At 36.9% G+C, this 24,881-nt stretch overlaps 1 protein-coding gene and 1 pseudogene across 1 annotated transcript; one reads left to right on the top strand and one right to left on the bottom strand.

Annotated features, from left to right (window-relative positions):
* Window positions 1-1,717: 1,717 nt before the first annotated feature.
* LOC113894636 lies at window positions 1,718-16,729 on the top strand (annotated as a pseudogene).
* Window positions 16,730-20,328: 3,599 nt separating this feature from the next.
* Window positions 20,329-21,761, bottom strand: LOC113894338 (nucleosome assembly protein 1-like 1). The gene has a single exon (XM_027544640.1). It carries the CDS (start codon window positions 21,661-21,663, stop codon window positions 20,488-20,490), a length of 1,176 nt encoding a protein of 391 aa, XP_027400441.1. The 5' UTR covers window positions 21,664-21,761; the 3' UTR covers window positions 20,329-20,487.
* Window positions 21,762-24,881: the final 3,120 nt, after the last annotated feature.

Here is a 24,881-nt window from a genome sequence, read left to right as displayed (position 1 = left end):
CTCCAAGCTATAGTCCTCAGTAAGACCTTGAACACAACTTAAACTGACGACTCTTACGTTGTGTGTTTTTAAGTCGACACATGACATGATGTAACTTCAATAATTAAGGCAGTGTGATAGAGTACACTAAAAAATTAACTATAAAAAATTCAGAAAGAGACCCCCATTTGATTTATATCAATACTTGATTTATAACAGAGGTGACAATGCAGGATAGTGGATAGAGAATTGCATGCACATGATTTCAGTAAGATGTGCGGGGTCAATTAATAGTCATATGGAAAAAAATGCATCTTTACTCCTTCTTCATAATACACACACAAAGGAATGCAATGTGAATTATTGATCTAAGTGCAGATGGTAACACTAAGGTTTTCAGAAGAAAACATGCAAGTATATCTTTATGAAAGGCAAAGAATTCTTCAACAAACTATGTATATATACTCATAAAATACTAACCTTAAAAGGAAATATTGGCAAATTTTAAACTAAAATTAAGAGATTCTGTTTTTTGAACACCACCAATGACTTGTTCCACTTCCAGCAATGGAGAAATATCTTCTATCAAGCTTTTCTAGAATTAATAATTATAAACCTTTGAAAAAATATAACAACCATATGAAGGTAATACAGAGTGACCAAAAACTGGCAAAAACTCTCAAAGAAAAATAATGAAGAGAAGGGACTATACTGGGTGAAATTTAAAAGCTGTCTCAAAGAAAACTAATGAAGAGAAGGGGCTATACTGAGTGAGATTTATATACATATAGTTTCTTGCCAGAAACCACTGGCCAGTCCAGGTGAGGTAGAGGAGCTAAAAATTAAGCAGAAAACCACGGTATAACAGGCTGTAGGAGTCAGAACACAAAGACTGGGGCTGTAGCATAGCTGAAAAGTGAAATATGTGAAATAATGATCATAATGGCACCCCACTCCAGTACTCCTGCCTGGAAAATCCCATGGACGGAGGATCCTGGAACGCTGCAGTCCATGGGGTCGCTGAGGGTCGGACTTGACTGAACGACTTCACTTTCCCTTTTCACTTTCATGCATTGGAGAAGGAAATGGCAACCCACTCCAGTGTTCTTGCCTGGAGAATCCCAGGGACGGTGGAGCCTGGTGGGCTGCCGTCTATGAGGTCATACAGAGTCGGACACTACTGAAGTGACTTAGCAGCAGCAGCAGCAATGATCATTTTCACTGGTAATTAGGGAAATGAAGATGTAAACAACAATGAAATAGAATTCATTATATCAAAATGGTGGTGATATTAGTTATGTTAATATCAATACCTTGTGAAAAGTCTTTTGTCAGCAACTTCTACCTAATTACAGCTGGTTTCAGTTGAGGAGGAAGAATCCAGAATGATGAAACTGGTCAAACACAGAGTTAGAATTATCTCGATACACCAAAAAGCTATTTCTTAGGTGTACCTTTTAAGTGACCAGACAAAGATTAGGCTATTAGTTTTTTCTAAATAGCCAAGTCAAGGAAGCTTGTCATTCCCTGGATGACTCTTATCTTGAAACCATAGAAATATGACAGTTGTTGACACTAGTGAGACAAGTTTCACTTTATTTGTTCTCTTTATTTCACCCAGCCCATAAAAATGAACCAACCAACACTGAATGTAACACATAAACCTGGGAAACTCTGATCATCTTAAAAGCTCCACCAGAAAGCCCTTATTTTTATTACCACTATTATCATTGTCATCATGGTCAACATCATCACTATCTTTGTTGCTGACTCCACCATAATAACCAGAATACTATGTACAGGTAAATGGAATTTTATTTGGGAGATTAAGTCTATAAAAGCTAACAGGTTGCTACAGAGTAGCTTCTAGTTTTTTGTTCATTAGTTGCTTTTTATAATTTAGATTTTTATTTCTGGATCCATGTTACTGTTTCTGATATCTAAAGGCCCTGTAAAGTCTCTGGGAAATTTTCAGAAATTTGGAAAATATTAATCAAATTTTAGCAAAATTTTATTTGCTATTTTAAAAATAATCATTCATAAGAATACCACTGGGACTTCCCTGGTGGTTCAGTGGTTAAGATTCCACATTTCTAGTGCAGGGGCATAGGTTTGATTGCTGGTCAAGGAACTAGGATATCACATGTTGCAAGGTGCAGCCAAAAAAAAAAAAAAAAAGGAATACTACCATTTTTATTCTCTAATGGTGTAACGAAAACCATGTTTTCTAATATGAATTTTTAAAGAAATATTTTAAAAACCTGAATGCCATTATAGATTTTTGAAATAATATACTTTACAACACAGACTCTAAATTAAACTGCAGGGGGCCCTCAAAACGTAATACATTTCCAAATAAGTTCCTTTCCAGACTCGGCTTTCCTAGAGTTCTGGAAGAAAGTTGGTGATGAAGGCTTTTTGACTTATTTGATCATTAATTATTAATACTTTCTTCCTTATTAATAAGCCTCTCCCTATGTGGCTCAGATGGTAAAGAATCCTCTTGCAATCCGGGAGACCTGGGTTCGATCGCTGAGTTGGGAAGATCCCCTTGAGATGAGAAAGGCTACCCACTCCAGTATTCTGGCCTAGAGAATTCCATGGACTGTATATAGTCCATGGGGTCACAAAGAGTTGGAAAAGACTGAACAACTTTAACGATGGGAAAAAAAAAAGTATCTTTATAAGATTTGGGGAATTTTGCATTGGAATTATGTTTTACACTCTTCACTATTTAACAGAACTCAGGTCCATCCAATTCAAGTGGTTGGAAATGAAGTTTTAGTAAATGAGAACTACAGTTTTTAAGGCTTTGTAATTTAACTGCTAATTCAGTGTCAGAATTTGTTATAACGAAGTCTGATTTAGGATATGATACTGGGTATGGGCTGTGGGAAATAAATTATTGTGAGATAAATGTTTTAAAATTGTGGATAGTGTAGTTACCGTCATTTTTAACATTATTATAATTTGATTAAGGTAAATAGTTGAATTATACCAGAATAGCAATGAGTTCTTCCTTGCAGTAGGTTCTGTCCAAAAGTGAGTCAGGTATAATTTAGTTTAGCATATGGAGTTGGTTAAATTTATTGAAGATTAATTTTTACCCTATTATCTTTGTTAAATGAAAGATTCATTCAAGAACTCAGATTTCTACCTTTAAAAAATTATGGCTAAAATATATACTTGATAGATGAGAGTAAATTATTTCATGAATGGACTTTTTTGGATATTTAGAACATGATTTTAATGATTTCAGCTGTTATTAAAAATAATAATCAATTTCAGAATGCAAACATCATACTAGAGGAGAGGTTGAATAAATCATAAACTGTGACATTTTATATATAAAAAATCTCAATTATTTATGATAGGAAGAAATTCACAGTTAAAGGGAAAAAGCAATACCAGTTCTATAGTCAACACTGTGTATTCTTTAGAATTTTCAAGAACATCTAAAAGGGATCTTCAAAGAAAAGCATTTTATACACTGTAGTATAGTGACTATTTTATATCGAAACCATGCCAGCTACTTTCTGTACTATGTACATAATTCAGGCTATATAGTGCTTGAGTCTCTCAAACTAGTATTCATGTCTCAGAGAGACTAAGCTACCAGCTTAAGTTACAATGGCTATTCCAAAACAAATTTGAGACTATCATAGTAAATTTTTCTACTTATTAGCAGACATATATTTTCAGATATTAATAAGGTTATAAATATATTGTTCACATTAATTATATGCTCCTTTTAAACTGTGATTTATCTAATATAAGAAATATTTTTCTATGAAAATTAGATTATACAAATGAACTTCAGTATAAAAGCACGTATGGAATGTAGGGAGTTTCTTTGAAGTGCTTTCACAATGTTGGCATAGGGTAGTGTTAATAAACAAGTCATCAAAAGAGATATAAGGAAGAGGTAGGATTAAGAATTGAGAACAGTACAGAGAGGAATTAAGACTGGGTGGAGTTGCACAGGAATTTTCCAGGCAAGAGTACTGGAGTGAGCATTAGGGTCTATCCTCCTTACACATTTGAGGCTTCTTGTTTTAAGCTAACACAAAGATATGATGCATAAACTATAAATTGTGTTGTATGAGTTGGAGGAGAGACAGGTAATTTTTTTTTTAGTTTAATTTTATTTTATTTTTAAACTTTACAATATTGTATTGACAGGTAAATTTAGAATATTTATCATCTGATTCAGCACAACACACAGCACATCATCTGATTCAAGTCACCTTTCTTCTTTTGGTAGACACACCAGCGTATCTTCTCAGAGAAGATCTTGACCGTTATGGAGAACCATCCTTATTTTTCTTGGAGTTGTGGCAATTTGGGGATTAACTATTGGTCTCCTTGTCCATTTTCTGGCAGTTGGTCAGTATTGACTCTCATTTTCTTAAAAATTGACAAGAAACACAAGAATATTAAATTTCTTTATGGAAACTTTCTCATCAAATTACTATTTTATTTCAACTTAATTTTATGCTATTTGACACCAAAGTTTGCAATTTTTTTGAATCAGATGCCTCTTTGATCCAGTCTATAAGTTATATCAACAGCTATGGGAGTGTGGGCAAGATTGAAATGCTCAATACTGTGATGCCAGTATTCATTGTCAATAAAGGTGCTTGTAGAATAGGTTTGTAGCTAACTTGTATCTTTTGGTAAAAAATATACCTCAAACTTCAGAGATTCCCTACTCTTTTTGGTTCCTTCTGATATTGGTTATTAAGATCTACACACACAATTGTGTCTGACTATTTGCGAACCCATGGACTGTAGCCCTCCAGGCTCCTCTGCCTATGGGATGTTCCAGGCAAGAATATTGGAGTGGGTTCCCATTCCCTTCTCCATTGGATCTTCCCGACCAAGGGATCAAACCTGGGTTTCCTGTATTATAGGCAGATGCTTTACTGTCTGAGCCAATCCTTGTGCTCTGATATTGGTTGTTAAGATCCATTTGAAGAACTTCCCTGGTGGTCTAGTGATGAAGAATCTGCCTTGTAATGCAGGGGATGCATTTTGATCCCTGGTTAAGATCCCACATGCTGTGGAACAGCTAAGTCCGGGGCCAAAACTAATGAGCCCACATGCTCTGGAGCCCTTGTGCCACAACTAGAGCGTCTGCACCACGATGAAAGATCCCACATGAGGTAATGAAGATCTTATGTGCTGCAACTAAGACTTGATGCAGCAAATATATAAACAAACTTTTTTGAATGACGTAAGTGATAAGCAGCTGTGGATAATCCACTAATGGCTTTTCTAATAGTGGACAGTCAAGAGTGGTTAAATGGCTGAATGCTCATACTAACTTGATCTTATTTTTAATAACATTCATTAAGTTTACATCCAGAGAGCTTGTTTTATTTTTATCTTTCAGGAAAAGTAAACCCTGAAATTTGTATATCCATTTAATGTTTTTATTTTTTATTTTATTTTTTAACTTTAAAATATTGCAATGGTTTTGCCATATCTCAACATGAATCCACCACAGGTATAGGCATCTTTTCATGTGTTTGTTAGCCATCTGTATGTCTTCTTTGGAGAAATGTCTATTTAGTTCTTTGGCCCATTTTTTGACTGGGTCATTTATTTTTCTGGAATTGAGCTGTAGGAGTTGCTTGTATATTTTTGAGATTAGTTGTTTTTTAAAGAAACTTGTATATTTTTGAGATTAGTTGTTTTTGAAAGAAACTTGGCATGTGTTACTCCACTTGATCCTCACACTAATTATCTGAGCCTGGGAGGGCAGGTTTTACTACTGTCCCTACTTTCACATGCAGGAAACTGAGGCTCAGGAAAGTCAAGTGACTTCCTAGATATCACAAGCTGTTTAGTATAGTTGAGCACAAACCCACATCTTAATACTTTAAGGTATGATTCTAACAATACTTTTTCATGATTTTCCTATTTTATTCCTCTGAAATATATCACCCTATGCAGTAATGCAATGTGGATATATTTTGCTTGATTCAGTGAAAATTTCAGTTCTTTTTCAACCTAGCCTCTTCTCCTTTGTTTTTACCCAACCATCTTAATATCAAATTTCAAAACTTATCCTTTGGAAGTATAGTGGATGCTCACAGTCTCTTGCCTACCTTGTCTATCCACCATGTCTCCATAGTCTGAATCTTTCTATCTACTTCTACCTCTACTCATTAAAAAATAACTTTATTCACATAGTTTCCTTATGGATAGCTCTCTGAGTTTTCCGAAGCAGGCTCCCGTGAAGAAGCCTTGTCAGTATGTTAGTGGGGACCAGTAGCTTAATTAGCTGGTCTTCCAAAATATGGTTTGCATTTTAACAAGTCCCTTTTTAAAAAGAAACAATGACTTAGTGGAAAGAAGTGATACAAAATGGAGCACTACAGTCATCCTGGCTTGAGCAGGAAGTGTGTAGGATGAGAATTTACTCTTGAGTTTCTTTACATGGTCAGCTATCTACCATTTCAGATTCAATGCTAGATAAGCTTATATTACCTAAATCTAAATTAGTTGAACTGGACTTCTTGAAATAAAATTAGACACTCAAACTTGGTTGTAAAATTTTTTGAAGCAATTTTGGAAGATGGGCTTACTCTAGGATTCTGGTTTACGAATTAATATTTATGAATTAATACAGTTTTTGTTAATACTGAGAGTAATCAGAGTTGGCTGAGGGCTAGGGGGATCTCTCATTCAAGTGGTGATAAGTTAATTTCCCAGTATTGATTATTAATTTTGAGATAAAGATATGGAGGGACTTGAGGTCAAGTTTATTTTAAAGTTTTTAAAGTATTTCTTTATTTCACAGAAAAGACTTACTATTACCAAGGTGATTTTTATATATCTGGAATCACATACAATGATAATTGTGAAAAAACGGTTTCACAGGCCAGCACAGATCTGAGCAAAGATACTGAGATTAAGGTAAGTCAGAAGTTTATTTATTTTATTATAAATTTGGTTAAAACATACATGGTAGCTTTTTTGTTTTTTCTCTTGACAGATATCTGATGCACTTCAAAATTCTAGTGTATACAAAGAATATATAAACTCAAAAGTCATCAAACTTCTGTAAGTAAAAATTCATTCAAGATCTTATGGAATGAGAAGTAGGTAATACATCACATACACCTCAGCTTTAAATAACATCAACAGCAAGAAACAGGGATAGAGGAAGAGAGAGAGAGAAGGAAGGAAGGGAGGAAAGAAGGGAAGAAAGAAGGTAAAAAGAGAGGGACTAAAGAGTTCCTCAGCCTTTGACTGTGTGGATCACAATAAACTGTGGAAAATTCTGAAAGAGATGGGAATCCCAGACCACCTGACCTGCCTCTTGAGAAATTTGTATGCAGGTCAGGAAGCAACAGTTAGAACTGGACATGGAACAACAGACTGGTTCCAAATAGGAAAAGGAGTTCGTCAAGGCTATATATTGTCACCCTGTTTATTTAACTTACATGCAAAGTACATCATGAGAAACACTGGACTGGAAGAAACACAAGCTGGAATCAAGATTGCCAGGAGAAATATCAATATAACCTCAGATACGCAGATGACACCACCCTTATGGCAGAAAGTGAAGAGGAACTAAAAAGCCTCTTGATGAAAGTGAAAGTGGAGAGTGAAAAAGTTGGCTTAAAGCTCAACATTCAGAAAACGAAGATCATGGCATCCGGTCCCATCACTTCATGGGAAATAGATGGGGAAACAGTGGAAACAGTGTCAGACTTTATTTTTCTGGGCTCCAAAATCACTACAGATGGTGACTGCAGCCAAATTAAAAGATGCTTACTCCTTAGAAGGAAAGTTATGACCCAACCTAGATAGCATATTCAAAAGCAGAGACATTACTTTGCCAACAAAGGTTCGTCTAGTCAAGGCTATGGTTTTTCCAGTGGTCATGTATGGATGTGGGAGTTGGATTGTGAAGAAGGCTGAGCGCCGAAGAATTGATGCTTTTGAACTGTGGTGTTGGAGAAGACTGTTGAGAGTCCCTTGGACTGCAAAGAGATCCAACCAGTCCATTCTGAAGGAGATCAGCCCTGGGATTTCTTTGGAAGGAATGATGCTAAAGCTGAAGCTCCAGTACTTTGGCCACCTCATGCGAAGAGTTGACTCATTGGAAAAGACTCTGATGCTGGGAGGGATTGGGGGCAGGAGGAGAAGGGGACGACAGAGGATGAGATGGCTGGATGGCATCACTGACTCTATGGACGTGAGTCTGAGTGAACTCTGGGAGTTGGTGATGGACAGGGAGGCCTGGCGTGCTGCGATTCATGGGGTCGCAAAGAGTCAGACACGACTGAGTGATTGATCTGATCTGAAAGAGTTCCCCATAAATTATAGCATCACTGTATTGAACAAATTTCTATTCAGGTAGGAAGTGTTCTGCTCAAATCTTTAATCTCTGTACTTGAAGGGGAATTATAAAGTTGTTGGTGGCAGTCAGTCCTAACTGACTTCTATGATAAAAGATAATTGTAACTCTATGCAAAACCAGAAGTTCTAGCTGATTGTTTTGCTACTGATACACTAAAATCATCTCTTTTTCCATTCATACTCATCTGGCCATATTTTTTCTAAAATAATCCTCTTTTGTTCTCTCTCATAATTGCCATCACTTTAATGATTGGAGAAAGTGAATCTTTTTAAGGTAACTTTTGTCTAAATATGTATTGTAAGTGCGCTTGGTGGTGGGGGGTGGGGGATGAGGGATGTAGGAAGGCAGTGTCACAAAGCATAGGGAATGAGTGACACAGGGAGCACTTGTGAGTCTGAACTCCCTAAATAAAACAAAATGAAACAAAAAATCCAGCTAGCCAACCAATCAACCAACTAACCAACCAACCAATCTACTTTCTTACAGACAAGCAAAAATCTTCAAAGGGTCTTCAATTAATCATAATTATTTGAAAATAGAGTTGAAGTTTTTTTTTTAACAGTGCTTAATATGGATTTTTGTTTGAAAATCTTCCAACATGAATTTATCTTATTTCCTGATTAATAAAAATTATGTACTGAATATGTAGATAATGGAGATTGTCTTCATGTTTTAGAGTTATCTTTCTGAACTTTATCATTGCATAGATCTATTGGGGTGGGCATATATAAGAATCTATAGGAAGAAGTTTAGTACTGGCTCCCAAATACATGCTAGAAGTTATCTTTTGAATACTTCCAGACCCTACATTTAAGTTCCCATTTATCTTTTTCTCTAAAATTAAGCTATTAGAAAATATCTATATAAGAACACTATTTTTTTTTCTACATTACAATAAAATCTCAAGCCAATTATTTGTTGGCCAGTAGTCAGTTTCTTACATGTGTTTGAAATATTCTGATTTCTAGTTTGTGGTTCACATCCTTTTTCATGAGTAATACCTTTTAACCAGTTAGGTTCTTAGGGACCATTACACTTTATATATACTGAGAAAATATCTGTATTATTTTTTAATATATGTAAAGGCAATATAATAATTAACATGTGGGAAATCTAATGTGTTCATGAAACATCTAAAAAAATCAGAAAACAGCACACTAGAATATTTGTTATTTCTAGTCCTGATTCCAGTGGTTCAAGTGTACAGTTACAGTTGACATTCAAGTTTCCTCCAGCAGAAAAGAATAGCATGAGGACTAAAATCAAGATTATCTTACATCAGAAGTTGAAGGACACCATGGCATCCTGGAATGCAGTTCCCACTTCCATTAAAGTTACAGGTATTTTACTTTTTTACATTATTTTCTACTACTTAAATACCAAGACTATTAAAAAAAAAGGACTGAAAAAAAAATGAACCAAAATTTTTAGGAATTTTCTGAGGAAAAATTAGTTTTCCCAACTGTGGCACTCCTATAATTGAGGTGGTATTGGAAAGCGAAGTGTTATAGAATCTTTGTCTGAACAGTGATAGAAATAAGTGTTAAGCTACAGGCATGCTTGTGAGTTTGGAAGGGTTGGCTGTAATGGATGAAAAGGGGGTGAAAAATAATAACTGAAGTCATAGTCCTCCTTGTGCTGTGCTTAGTCACTCAGTCGAGTCTGACTCTTTGTGATGTCATGGACTGTTGCCTGCTGGGCTTCTCTGTCCATGGGGATTCTCCAAGCAAAAATACTCCAAGCTGCCAAGCCCTCCTCCATATGTTCCTCCTTACCTTCTACTTATGTCAGGCTCTCATTATAAGAAACAGACTTGGGGTTTTCTTGATCATTCAGTGTAAAGATTGCAGGAGTAAGGGTAAAGTTGAAGATTAGGGAATTCTCATTGCTTCTTGTGGGAGAATGGAAGTAATATTATTAAAGATAAAGTTTGCCTGGAATAATTCCTTAGAAAACAAGGGAAGAAAATGATAGGATTTTGTCCTAGTACAGAAAGTAATTATTCATAAATTTTTGATGATTTTTCAAAGATCTTGAAACTCTAAACTCCAATTATTAAAAAGTCTGTTAGGTGATAAGCTTATGTTTCCAGAGCCCAGTTTTGTGATTCTTCCAGACTGACAATTGATCCTAGTATCCTTGAAGGCTATAATGGTCACCAACTGCCTGTTACAGCTCCTTTGCTTCAATACAGTCCCTGTTACCAATGGGCCACTCATAAGAAGTGAGTTTGAGTTAGAGCTTTTGCAAAGAGCAAGATAATTCCTTTGTGCTTAGTCATTAGGAAAGAAGGTTGTACCAGTTATGGCCCCTCTGTCTCCTAGGAATGCAGGGTCAACACTTTCTGATGTGCCTTTTTTTTATGTTCTCTCTTTTCTTTCTCTCTAAGGTATCTTTCCAGTAGAAAATAGACTTAAATTTAAGTCAAATTCTCAAAATTTCACAATTCAGTCTAAGTAATGAGATGACTTCTAAAGAGCAGGGTATGCACAATAAAATGTAATTTTAATTGCTATTTTTCTTTAAAATATAGACAACTCTATTTCAAAGTAGTGAGAATTATCATAGGGAAAAAAATCCAAAGATTATGCTCAGTGCCTCTTTTAGTAAGAGTGTCAGCTTCTTATTTCTCTAAATGTTTTACTTCAACTGTTATAAAACTGAGAGCTTTGCTTTTTTATCTCCTTTTCCTTTTGCCTATACCACCTGGTAGAAATGTGGAGAGATGGCCAAAATTGAGCAAGTAGGAGTCAGAGGGGTTGATAAATAACACATGAACTAATTTTAATAGTCAAATGTTGGGTGTAACTGGGTTGAGAAATTTCGTCCTTTGGTTGAAAAGAATTGCTTGGTGATATTTTATTAACCTTATGTTTTTGTTTCTTAATTTCAGAAATCATCAAGAATAATGTTGAAATGCTTACCAACAAATGCTTCTAAACTGTAAGTTTAGAAATTTTATTATAAATTTAACACTTTCATAAATAGTTCCCCATCATCTTGCTACAAAGTTTCTAGAAGTACTTCATTTTGGAAACCTGTAGTAGTCTTTCAAAATTATTGGCGATGCCACATATCTATCTAGCGTTTCTTTTTGAAAAACACTGACTATTTGTAATGGGTTGTTCAAAAGTGTGAAGTGAGAATTATTTTCAAAAAATGGAATCACGAAGAATATCATGGCTGAATTAGTTTTTTTTTTTAGTGAAGGAAAAATGGAGGGTAATAAGAAAATGCAAAACTAGGCTATATAAAATGTGTTTATTATAAGTTAAAAAAAGTCTGTACTTTTTAAGCCAATTCTCTTTAGAGAATCATGTGGCCCACAGTTTGATACATCCGTGCATTCATTCATTCAGTGGATATTTATGGAGTATATGTTATCCACATGGGGCTTTACAGACAGCATTGTACATGCTATGTAAGACATTAATGAAGCAAAGTCTCCACCTTTAAAATTATGCAATCTACTTGGGGAGACTAGAATTATAATACAACAAAGGTCAACAGCTGAAAGATTCTTGAAATTGGAAAAGAGGAAGAGGAAAAGTAAAATCATCGAAACAAGGATGGAGTGCTACCATAAAAAAAGTACATTCTGGAAAAAAACAGCATTGGTTAGGAGATACAGGACAATCATTGAAGGATTTCAAGAACTGTTTTAAAATGTATTTCTTATACAGCATAATCAAAGTTACCTGCTCTTGTATAAATAAATCCTTTATTCAGGTTGTGGGAGAAGACTGACCAACAGTGTCACAGTAGGCAACCGAATTGTGAATGGGGAAAATGCCACTGTGGCCTCCACTGATCAGCAGCAGGTGGCTCCTCTCTGCAGCGCACTGCTTTGCTAGGTAAGTTTGAAACTCTGACTAAATGTAAGATTCTGGTTGCAGATCTATTTAGGAGGTCTGTGAAGGTTAACCTAAATGTGTGACATTCACCAAGACTACATGAAATTTACAAGTACCCTCATAATTCAAGGGCAGTGAAGACATTTAAGGGCTTCCTAGGTGACACTAAAGAACTTGCCTGTCAACACAGGAGACTCCAGTTCGATCCTTGCATCAGGAAGATCCCCTGGAGGATGGCATGGCAACCCACTCCAGTACTGTTGCCTGGAGAATCCCCATGGACAGAGGATCCTGGCAGGCTACAGTCCATAGGGTCGCAAAGAGTTGTACACAACTGAAGCAACTGAGCTCACACACATGCAAACAAAGGCATTTAAATGGGAGCAACTAAGGGAAAAGCAAATGGAAGCAATTAACATTTTCCAAATAAGGGCTTTTGCCTGATACTAAGTGCTTTATTTACATCATTTCATGTAATCATAACAATAATTCCATATGAAATGTGTCAGATCAGATCAGTCGCTCAGTAGTGTCTGACTCTTTGTGACCCCATGAATTGCAGCACGCCAGGCCTCCCTGTCCATCACCAACTCCCGGAGTCCACCCAGACTCACGTCCATCGAGTCAGTGATGCCATCCAGCCATCTCATCCTCTGTCATCCCCTTCTCCTCCTGCCCCCAATCCCTCCCAGCATCAGAGTCTTTTCCAATGAGTCAACTCTTCGCAGGAGGTGGCCAAAGGACTGGAGTTTCAGCTTTAGCATCATTCCTTCCAAAGAAATCCCAGGCCTGATCTCCTTCAGAATGTACTGGTTGGATCTCCTTGCAGTCCAAGGGACTCTCAAGAGTCTTCTCCAACACCACAGTTCGAAAGCATCAATTCTTCGGCGCTCAGCCTTCTTCACAGTCCAACTCTCACATCCATACATGACCACAGGAAAAACCATAGCCTTGACTAGACGAACCTTTGTTGACAAAGTAATGAAATGTATACTTGAAGCTATTTAAAGATGAGGAAATTGGGTTTAGAAATGGTGATACAACTTGACCAAGATCCTACCACTCTTAAACAGCAGGAACTGAGTGTGAAGTCAGGTATGTCTAAATCCAGTTACAAGGTGCTTATTCGTCTTCTGCTGTAGGGATTTACAATCTAGTTGAAGAAATTTAAATGTGATATATTAAAGGTATTATGCAGGTGGAGTGGTAAGTGTCACACGTACAACACAGATGTTAGTATGCTCTGTGGACACTTGATGAAGATAGAGAACATATTCTAACTGAGATATGCAGTTGCAAGTTTTGTTCCAGACTCTAAAGAGATAAAGTTTGTTGATTGGAGTAGATATATCAGAAAGAATAATGCATATTTTGAGTTGAAAAAATAGTCATCTTCAAATGTGTTGAGATGTAGAGACACAAGTCTTATTCTATGGACAGCAAACAAAAATAACTATTTGAAATAAAGAAGATTTTTAAATGGAAACGTTAGAAAATATGCTTAGAAAATATAGTTTTATTCATCAGGGACACCTCTAAATAACAAGATGCTTACTTACTAAAGAAACACAACTATTGAATGTGTGGAGTCACTGAAGTCTTCAGAATGGGAGAAGGATTCAAGAAGGTCACAGTTACACAAAGATCTTGAAATCTTAAAAAAAATGCACCTGACATTTTGAGGAAAGTGACAGTAATTAAATAGAATGTTAGGGCCTAAATTGAGAAAGAATCTCAGAGGAACTGGAGAATCTGGTCAAAAAATCTAAATTATAAGCCAAGATTCATTGACTTGGTACATATAGTGGAGTGACTGGTGAGAACAAGTTGCAATTTTTTTATGTGTGCAGACAGATGTCAAGAGCCCTGCCACAGGCTCATGGAGTCCAGCGTACATGGCAGTACATGTGATTCTGGACCCCATGCACTGAGGCTGCTCATGTGGTTGCTCCCCAACTCAAATGCATAGAAACCAGATGGGGCTGAAGTAGCAGGAGACATCAGCAACTGTTTAGGAGGATTTGTAGTGGGCTGGGAGTCGGACACTACTGAGCGACTTCACTTTCACTTTTCACTTTCATGCATTGGAGAAGGAAATGGCAACCCACTCCAGTGTTCTTGTCTGGAGAATCCCAGGGACGGGGGAGCTCCCGTCTATGGGGTCGCACAGAGTCGGACACGACTGAAGCGACTTCAGTCTCAGCAGCAGCAGCAACAGCTCCAATATGGGCTTCCCTGGTGGCTCAGAAGGTAAAGAATCTGCCTGCAATGCAGGAGACCGGGGTTTGATCCCTGGGTTGGAAAGATCCCCTGGAGAAGGAAATGACAATCCACACCAGTACTCTTGCCTGGAGAATTCCATGGATACAAGAGCCTGCTGGGTTACAGTCCATGGGGTTGCAAAGAGTCAGATATGACTGAGCAACTAACACACACACAACATCACCAATACAGGCTTCCCTGGTGGTTCAGATGGTGAAGAACCTGCCTGCAATGAAGGAGACATGGGTTCAATCCCTGGGTCAGAGAGGAGTCTGGTTGGACATGACTTGACAACTAAACAACAAACAAATCTACTAGTCCTTAGTTAGTAGTAGTTAAGTTGCTCAGTCGTGTCTGACTCTTTGCGACCCCATGGACTGTAGCCCACCAGGCTCCTCCGTCCATGGGATTCTCCAGGCAAGAATACTGGAGTGGATTGCCATTTCCTTCTCCAGGGGATCTTCCCTACCCAGGGACTGAACCCAGGTCTCCCGCATTCGAGGCAGACGCTTTAACCTCTGAGCCACGAGGGAAGCTGTTTTTATATGTCTGCAGCATTTATGACATCCCCACATCAAAGACATTTTTAAGATAATAATTTAAGTGCTTTATAGTACTGTTTGGGAAACATAGCTTAAGGTTATAAGATAACCACTGAGAATACCATTTTGACCCACAAATTGAGTGTATTTTAATTAAATTGTGCCTCCAGGAAAAATCATTCAGAAGATTGGACGGTTGACTTTGGAATTATAGTAAATAAACCGTATATGACACGGAAAGTTCAAAACATTATCATTCATGAAAATTTTAGTGGCCCTGGGATTCATGATGATATTGCTGTTGTACAGCTCGCTGAAGAAGTCTCTTTTACCATGTTCGTAAGATTTGTCTTCCTGAAGCCAAAATGAAACTCTCAGCAAATGACAGTGTTGTAGTTACAGGATGGGGAACACTTTATATGAATGGTAAGTTTATGTGAATGATAAGTCTTTCTGTAAATATGTAATAGCTTCATAGGAATAATTATTTAATCAATCACTCACTCTTTCATGCAATTAACCAATTCATTAAAAAAAAAAAAAAAAAAAAAAACCTGAAAAGAAAATGAAGTGATGGGACCAAAAAAGCATGGCATTGTCTTCAGTTTCTGAAATATCTCCAGGAATACAAACTGGAAAATTTGGAATTTCTGTGTGAGGCAGCCAGCTATAATAAACATTAGAAAGAAATCAGTCTAGCCTGGGACTTGTCTGCCTCTTGGTGACCAAAAGGATCTGCTTTATTCTACAAATTGTTCTTTGTTTTAACAAACAAGGTTAAGATCTCCATAATATGCAGAATTTGTTGCCCTTAGGTCTTCTTCCAGTGATACTTCAGCAGGCCTTTTTGAAGATTATTGATAACAGTTTGCAATGCTCCATATGCATTATCTGGCTTGGTGACTGATACAATGCTATGTGCTGGATTTATCTCAGGAGAAGTAGATGCCTGTCAGGTACTTTTAGATACATTATCAAATCATTTTTCCCAAGTACTAATTCATTGGAAGTTTTTACCACTTTTTTTTTTTTTTTTGTCTTAATGATTTTCACAGAGTAGCTTCTTATTTCAATCCACCTAACAAATATTTATTCATCTCATTAATGTACCAGACCCCAGCTAAGAAGCTGGAAATGCAGTGGTGAACACAACTCTGCTCTCAGGAAGTTTTCAGTCTAGGAATCCATAGTTACAAGGTAATAAAATAAATTTGGCCCTATTTTCTGGGCAACCTGCAGACCTAGGAGGCTGCCTCTTCCTTATCCAGAGATGCCACTTGCACATGTCATCCATTCCACAGAGGCTTCATCATGGAGTCACTTTTGCCATTGTTAAGGTCAACTTCTAGTCTTCCCAGCCCAATCCAATCCCATTGTAGGCACTGTGTTCTGGTTTGTAATTGCCCTGGGTTTTGAAGAAACTCAGTAGTTCCACAGTTCTAAGCCCAAAGAGCATGAATTGTCTGCACTGCCTAGAGCCTATTGAAAACTCCAGAGGAGAGACAGAAATGTTTCAGGACAAGAAACATTTTTTTTTTCTTGTTTTCTTCTAGAATGATTCTGGTGGACCACTAGCTTACTCCAACTCTAGGAACATCTGGCACCTTGTTCGAATAGTAAGCGCGGGAGAAGGGTGTGGTAAAAAGAATAAACCAGGTGTCTACACTCGAGTGACTGCTTATCATGACTGGATTACCTCCAAGACAGGACTCTGAAAGAGAAGTAACTTTGGAACATAACAGAAAGACAACTATAGGATATTCTTATCCATTTTCTCAAAGTATTTTTCTTTTTATTGTTGATACAACAATTATTTTCTTACATACAAATGAATGAAGGTCTTGATTAATGTTTTATCTAAAACACTATCCATTCATTCATTTATTTATTTAACTAATATAGGAAGCAGAAAGAAAAGAAGGAAGATCAAAATATTTTTATTAATACCCTAGTTCTGATTTACCTTGCTATTAAATTAGAAATATACTTTATTTTTCAGAGTTTAAAAAAATTCACATTTTGTTAGAATGAGAACAAGTATGCTAGATATACCAAATAAATTATTTTGCATTCTATTTATTACAAATTCATTTTGTTAAGCTGGACTATATAAGACAAATAATGGACATTCACATTTTATTTATATTTGAGATAGTTTTTATAATCTTGTAAAATCTTATAATCTTGGAATGGAGAAGGGATATCAGAAGTTCAGCTAGACCAAGTCTCTTCATTCATAGAGTGAGGAACGCTAAGAGGAACAATTACTTGCTTAAAGTCATTCTGCAGCCTTTGATAGGCTCTCAGTTCAGTTCAGTTCAGTTCAGTCGCTCAGTCATGTCCGACTCTTTGCGACCCCATGAATCGCAGCACACCAGGACTCCCTGTCCATCACCAACTCCTGGAGTTCAGTCAAACTCACGTCCATCGAGTCGGTGATGCCATCCAGCCATCTCATCCTCTGTCGTCCCCTTCTCCTCCTGCCCCCAATCCCTCCCAGCATCAGTTTTTTGCAATGAATCAACTCTTCTCTGGATCATCGAAAAAGCAAGAGAGTTCCAGAAAAACATCTATTTCTGCTTTATTGACTATGCCAAAGCCTTTGACTTTGTGGATCACAATAAACTGTGGAAAATTCTTCAAGAGATGGGAATATCAGACCACCTGACCTGCCTCTTGAGAAACCTATATGCAGGTCAGGAGGCAACAGTTAGAACTGGACATGGAACAACAGACTGGTTCCAAATAGGAAAAGGAGTACATCAAGGCTGTATACTGCTGGGCTGGAAGAAGCACAAGCTGGAATCAAGATTGCCGGGAGAAATATCAATAACCTCAGATATGCAGATGACACCACCCTTATGGCAGAAAGTAAAGAGGAACTAAAAAGCCCTTTGATGAAAGTGAAAGAGGAGAGTGAAAAAGTTGGCTTAAAGCTCAACATTCAGAAAACGAAGATCATGGCATCCGGTCCCATCACTTCATGGGAAATAGATGGGGAAACATTGTCAGACTTTATTTTTTGGGGCTCCAAAATCACTGCAGATGGTGACTGCAGCCATGAAATTAAAAGACGCTTACTCCTTGTTAAAGTTATGACCAACATAGATAGCATATTCAAAAGCAGAGACATTACTTTGCCAACAAAGGTCCGTCTAGTCAAGGCTGTGGTTTTTCCTGTGGTCATGTATGGATGTGAGGGTTTGACTGTGAAGAAAGCCGAGCACTGAAGAATTGATGCTTTTGAACTGTGGTGTTGGAGAAGACTCTTGAGAGTCCCTTGGACTGCAAGGAGATCCAACCAGTCCATTCTGAAGGAGATCAGCCCTGGGATTTCTTTGGAAGGAATGATGCTAAAGATGAAACTCCAGTACTTTGCCCACCTCATGCAAAGAGTTAATAGGCTCTAACCCTCACATAAATTTTCCCTCGATATAATTTAAATTCAAAATAAGTCGAGAATTTTAAAATGACTTAAAGTTGTAATTATTTATATATTTTCTTCATGTCCTTCTTTTGTCATTTGTTTTCATTCTCTTACAGCAAAAATAATGTGAGGTGCTCGAGGGAAGAGGATAGTATGGCATATTACAGTAGCTCTCTTGACAGTACATGTGCAGTACACAGAGGGCTGACTTTGTAATCTCTGTGAATAATTTACCCTTTATAATTTCCTAAAAATAAAAATGTAGCTTAAAATTTCAAAAAAACAGCTAAAATAAACTAAAAACTTCTCTTCCTTCAACTGTTTTTGACATTACTTTTGCTTTTTTTTTTTATTGTAAATTGTGACTCAAATGACAAGCACAGTGATGTGAAGTCAATCCATAACCAAGTATGACAAGATGGTGCTTTTTTCTTCCTCACTCTTTACTCGGGACGATCACACATATTTATTGAATACCCAGTGTGTTTCAGGAAATATCCGGTATGGACACAGTATCATCTTTCAAGGATGCTGCATTTAGAGGATAAAGATAGGCAGTAAAGACATAAGATAATCTCAATAAGTGTTACAAAGGAAAAAAAGTGATATGATAGAAAATAATAGGGCTGATGAGATGTACTTGAGATTGGGCCGTCTAAGCAACTTTTTCAGAATAGTATCCTCAAGATTGCCTGGAGAAATATCAAAAACCTCAGATATGCAGATGATACCACTTTAACAGCAGAAAGTGAAGAGGAAATAAAGAGCCTCTTGATGAAGGTGAAAGAGGAGAGTAAAAAGCTGGCTTAAAACTCAGTATTAAATAACCAAGATCATGGCATCCGGTCCCATCACTTCATGCCAAATAGGGAAAATGTGGAGGCAGTAACAGATTTCCTCTTCTTGGACTCTGAGATCACTGTGGATGGTGACAGCAGCCATAAAATTAGAATATGATGGCTTCTTGGCAGGAAAGCTAGGACAAGCCTAGACAGTGTATTAAGAAGCAAAGATATCACTTTGCTGACAAAGGTCCATGTAGTTGAGGCTATGTCTTTCCAGGAGTCATGTACTGATGTGACAGCTGGACTGTAAAGAAAGCAGAGCACCAAAGAATTGATGCTTTCAAACTGTGGTGATGGATAAAACTATTGAGAGTCACTTGGACAGCAAGATCAAACCAATCTTAAAGGAAATCAACCCTGAATACACATCGGGAGGGCTGATGCTGAAGACCCAATACTTTGGCCACCTGATGCAAAGAGATGACTCATTGGGAAAGACCCTCATGGTGAGAAGGATTGAGGACAAGAGGAGAAGGGGGTGACATAGGATGAGATGGTTAGATGGCATCACCAATTCAATGGACATGACCTTGGGAGAACCCCAGGAGATGGTGAGGGACAGGAAAGCCTGGCATGCTGCAGTCCATGGGGTTGCAAACAGTCAGACATAACTTTGCGACTGAACAATAACAACAAATAGAAAGCTACTGCTTGGTCCTTCCTGAATCTACATTCAGTGATGTCATGTGAGTAGCTTGAAACTGATCATGGTGTATTTAGACCTTGAAAATTGATCAGTGCTACAAGTTGGCTCCTAGTCCCTATCCCTGAGTCGTTAAGTATTTACCAGCACACCACTGAATGTAACTATGTTTTACTCATTTGCACTTTTAAAAGAAATCTTCACCAAATGATGGGCTTCTCTGGTGGCTCAGATGGTAAAGAATCTGCCTGTAATGTGGGAGACCCGGGTTCAGTTTCTGGGTCAGGAAGATCCCCTGGAGAAGGTAATGATGCAACTTGAGCATGATTTCTATTCCAGGACATTACAAACTAACTTTCTGACCATTGTGTCAGATATTTTGTTTTTTTGTTTTTTTTTTTATATGACATTTTTATTTTAGGATGCAAAAACAAAAATGAGCAAACAAACAAACAACAAAAACTTGAAATAGGCTTGTCAAATGATGTAAATTCATCCTTTCCATGGAAGCAGAAGGTAGATCAGTGCAGGTTATCCTCAGGCCTCATACATCCTGCTTCACTGCTGCTTGCACTCTGCTGGGTTTTGATCCTTCTTTGGGTCATAGTCTGGATCATTTTCCTCATCTCCTTCTTCTTCCCCTTCCTCATCCGCTTCTTCACCTTCTTCATCATAATCATCGTCATCGTCTTCAATAGCTTCTCCAGTAAAGTATAACACTGATCTTGGGATTATACGCTCACGTAAAAAGTGACCAATTTCAAAGTCTGCAGCGAGGATAGCTTCAGAATCATCATCCAGATCTCCACTCTCAGGAACTTCAGGAGGGGCAAAAAAATTAAAGAAAGAGTCATTAGAAACTGTTTTGGTCACAGTACGAACTGTCCCACGTCCCTTGTGTTTCTGCTTCTTCTTAATCGTTTTCAAAGTGACATTCTTCCCTTTTTTCCAATCTATCTGGCACCCTGTACAACCCATAATTTCTGGTCCATCAAAAGAAAAGGGATCAGAATCATCTGGTTCTGACCTCATCCTATATGTCTTTGTCAACACTTCATTTGTGAAATATTCATTGGGTTCAAAGTGAAATTCTAAGACAAAACTCATAGGCTGACCAGCATCTGAGAAGTTCACTTTAATATCTTTCAAGTGCTTCAGAATAGGCTCATCATGTTCCTGAACCATATCACTGAGCAAGTCAACATTCTTAAAAATGGTCAACCAAAACTCAGGAATTCCCTTGGGATCTTCTTTTTCTTCATCCTTTTTCTCATCTTCAACCTTGGCCTTTTCTTTTAGCTCCTCCGAAATTTCATCTTCCTCATCTGGTTTCCATTCACACTCTTCTTCTGTAGGTTCATAAATGGCATTAATGATCTCAAATCGCTTATCAAACAGAGGCTGATAAAGAACAGCATACTTTCTTTCAAGATCATGAACTTCCTCATAGAATTTGGCTTCTATCTGTGCACATTTAACTTGAAGGTTTTTGAGAGCATTCACTCGTCTTTTAACTACCCTAGGCAAGCTTTCAATGTATCCTGTTGGTGTTTCTACCAGACCATCAAGTCTTTCTTGAAGGGCTGCAAGAATCTGAGGATTTTGCATCATCTGAACAGTCAGCTGACGCGCTTTGATTTTTGTTTCTTCACCAGTTTCTTCTTCTTCTACTTCTTCAACATCATCCAAATCTTGATCAAGTTCAGACTGTTCTTTGTTGTCGATGTCTGCCATGTTGTACAAATGCCAAATATCGGTGGCGAGCGCGGGGAGCCGAGCGGCCCGAGCTGCGCAGGCAGTGACTCAGGGCGGCGGCGGGAGGAGCAGGAGCCAGATATTTTGTTAAATGCCTTAAGGAATGCCTGCTTAGCACTTGAGGTACATAAGTTGTTACTAATTTTCATTTTTCATGATTTCAATGTAAGGAAGTTTTAGAAACTATTTTTGAGACATTTCATAAAGGTATGTCAAGCACATTTCAGATTTGCAGTTTACAGTGGTTAATTAAAGGATTACAAAAAAATCATATGTTTTTATGTTTTACAAAAAGATCATATGATAACAAAAAATCAATATTTCATAAAAGATTGTTTTCTTTATAATTATTATAATTCTTTGTGAAAATAAAATAATTCTATTGTACTTTCTTACATTGTTTCCTCAATAAATTTAGTCTCAATTCACACACGTGGTTGAATAAACAAAACTTCATTTTAATTAAACATAGGAGTATACAAGAATTCCATTAAATAACTATCTTTGGTTTCATATGTTTATACCATACATCATATTTATATCATCTATCAAAAAAAAGATTCAACAAAGCAGAAATCACTGGCCAGAGTAATGAGAGTCTGTCTCCAAATTTTCCTTCCCAGTCATTTGATGAAAGAGAAGGGATTAAAGGGCATCAAACTAAGCCATGATCAGAGCAGGGATAAAGTCTGTTATGAGGAAGTCTAGGAGAATTTCTTTGTTCTGCTTAAAATCTACTCCACCCCTGGACTCATCACCCTTGCAGAATAAAACCTAAACTCTTTATTATGACTTGCAAATCCATAAAAATCTTGACACTCTTCCTACTCATTAGTCAGGACACATTTTGGGAGTTCCCCTCTTACCAGGAAGCCTTTTCTGGCATCCCTAGTCTGGTGTTCCAGATTGCCCCAGCCATACACCTGTTACTATGCTTTCTACAAAATGGAAACATCTAGTTTTGCATCTGAGTATCCTACTAGACAGTTTCTCAAGAGCTCTTTTCTGTCTCTGTGTTCTTGAACCGGTGTCTGGTTCAATGGAAGTAATAATCCCATCCAATTGAATAACACTGAAATGTACTATTAGGATCTAGCTGCTGTACGCAGCTCTGTGCTTTCTCACATTGTGCCCTTGTATTTAACCTGTGCTCTAATTTTGCTACTACTTCAGATTTCTGAAACATGCTATTCTGGGCCTTTCAAATGCTGTGCTCCTTCTTTAGAATATCCTCCTCTGACATTTTTCTCCTGGTAACTGTACTTTAAAAATTAGTTCACACCTTTGTGAGACTTATCAACTTTTTTTTTAGTCCATGCTGCACAGCTTGGCATACGAGCTCTTAGTTCCCCGATCAAGGATTGAACCTAGCCTCTCATTAGTCAAAGTGTGGATTCCTAACCATTAGACCACCAGGGATTCCCAATCCACTGTGTTCTTATGGATTTTGTGCTTATTGTCATCTCATCCTGGAAAGTTCTACAAAGCCAACAAATATTAATACAATTTATTTTTAGCCAATATTAATTTGGCCCTAACTCCCTACATTTTATTTACTAATTCCTCTTTTTATCCTCTACTCAGATTCATATCAAAGACAAACTTGTATTTCATTTCAACAAGTATATTTAAAAATTGTTTAATTATACAAGCAAGCAACATATTAACACATTATTCTTGTGAAAATAATAAATTCATTACAGATCAAGATAAAGTTTCTTTAGTTATCATTTTCAATTCTTGTCTTTTTCCTTCTCCTTGGAAGTAATCATTTTGGAATCCTTCTCAATATTTTTAATATATTTACCTTTTTATAAATAAATATGTGAATTTCATTAACTTCCATTAAAGATGTAAATATTCTTTTCTTTTAATTATTTCTGTTATTGTATCAAATTGTGATTCTGCATCTCATGTTTTTACTCAATAATTTTTCTTAAATTTTTTTCTATACAGATTTACAACTCTATCAGTCAGAGTTCAGAGTAGAAAAATCATTTTATTTATTTATTTTAGAAAAGACATTTTAAACAGAAAGCAATTTGAAATACGAAATCATGTATTTCAAAAGTTATTAGAAGGGCTGGTGTGAAGGCCCCAGGCTGAATTTCAAGGATGACCAATAGAACCATAGAGAACTGATGCCCTGAAGAGATAGCCACTGGCAGTATTGAATTCAATAGCTAAGATTTAGGGATCAGAAAGACACTAGCAGCAATGATACTACTACTACAGCCTCCTGACACCCATAAGCTGGTCTGGTCTTTGCCTACTCTCAAATTGTTTCTTAGATCCTAGGAAGCTGGAGAATAGAAAGTAGAATGCTGCTGCAAGAAACAGAATATCCCCATGACCTTTTATTAACATAAATCCCAAGACAGCCTCATTTTTTGCCTTAAAAGGCATCTGACTTGCTTCTCCCTTTCAAGTTTCATACAAGTGCATCTAGCTGGCAGAATCTATTTTGCATCCAGAATTTTAAATGCAAGGCATTCTTGGAAATGCTTTTTAAGCTTTCCAGTCTCTGCATAATAGAAAGGGACCTTAGAAAGGACGATGAGTAAGGCACCGCACCAATTATAACCTCATTCCTTTTAACTGTCAAACAATATTGCATTATATAGGTACACTGTAGTTTAACCACTGCTCTATCAATGAATATTTTGTTTCTATCTTTTCTGTTGAGAACACTGTAATAAATCACCTTATGTACTCCTGTTTCAGTATATGTGCCAGGATACATATCTAGATGTACACCTAGAAGGGAAACTGCTTAGTTATAGGGAATGTGTGTGTGTGTGTGTGTGTTAATTGCTTAGTCATGTCCGACTCTAGCCATAGGGAATACAGTGTTAAAATTAAATAGGTGATGTCAAGCTACTCTCTAAAGTTGGTGACTCAATTCTAATTCCTATCATCAATATATGAGAGTTCATTTTGAAATAGAATTCTTAATTTTTAATTTTAGTAGCATTATTGAATTGTTCTAATATGCTTCTATAAGTATTCATGGATGGTATTAAGCATATTTTATGTTAATGTACATCTCTATTTCTTTCGTGAATGCTCTGTTAAAATCTTATCTACATTCCATATTACATTTAAAAAATATTTTATTTATTTTTAGGAGGTCTGCCTATTTTTGGATATTAATCATTTTATCTAAGCATATATGTTATTTGATGAACATCTACTGG

Source organism: Bos indicus x Bos taurus, chromosome 6 (assembly GCF_003369695.1).
Source record: "Bos indicus x Bos taurus breed Angus x Brahman F1 hybrid chromosome 6, Bos_hybrid_MaternalHap_v2.0, whole genome shotgun sequence".
Lineage (NCBI taxonomy): Eukaryota > Metazoa > Chordata > Mammalia > Artiodactyla > Bovidae > Bos > Bos indicus x Bos taurus.
The sequence above is the reverse complement of the archived record's forward strand: the minus strand, read 5'-3'. Positions and strand labels throughout refer to the sequence as shown.

What these genes read in the sequence shown, in the direction of transcription:
- LOC113894338 (XM_027544640.1), bottom strand. Translation starts at nt 21,663, where the DNA reads ATGGCAGACATCGACAACAAAGAACAGTCTGAACTTGATCAAGATTTG.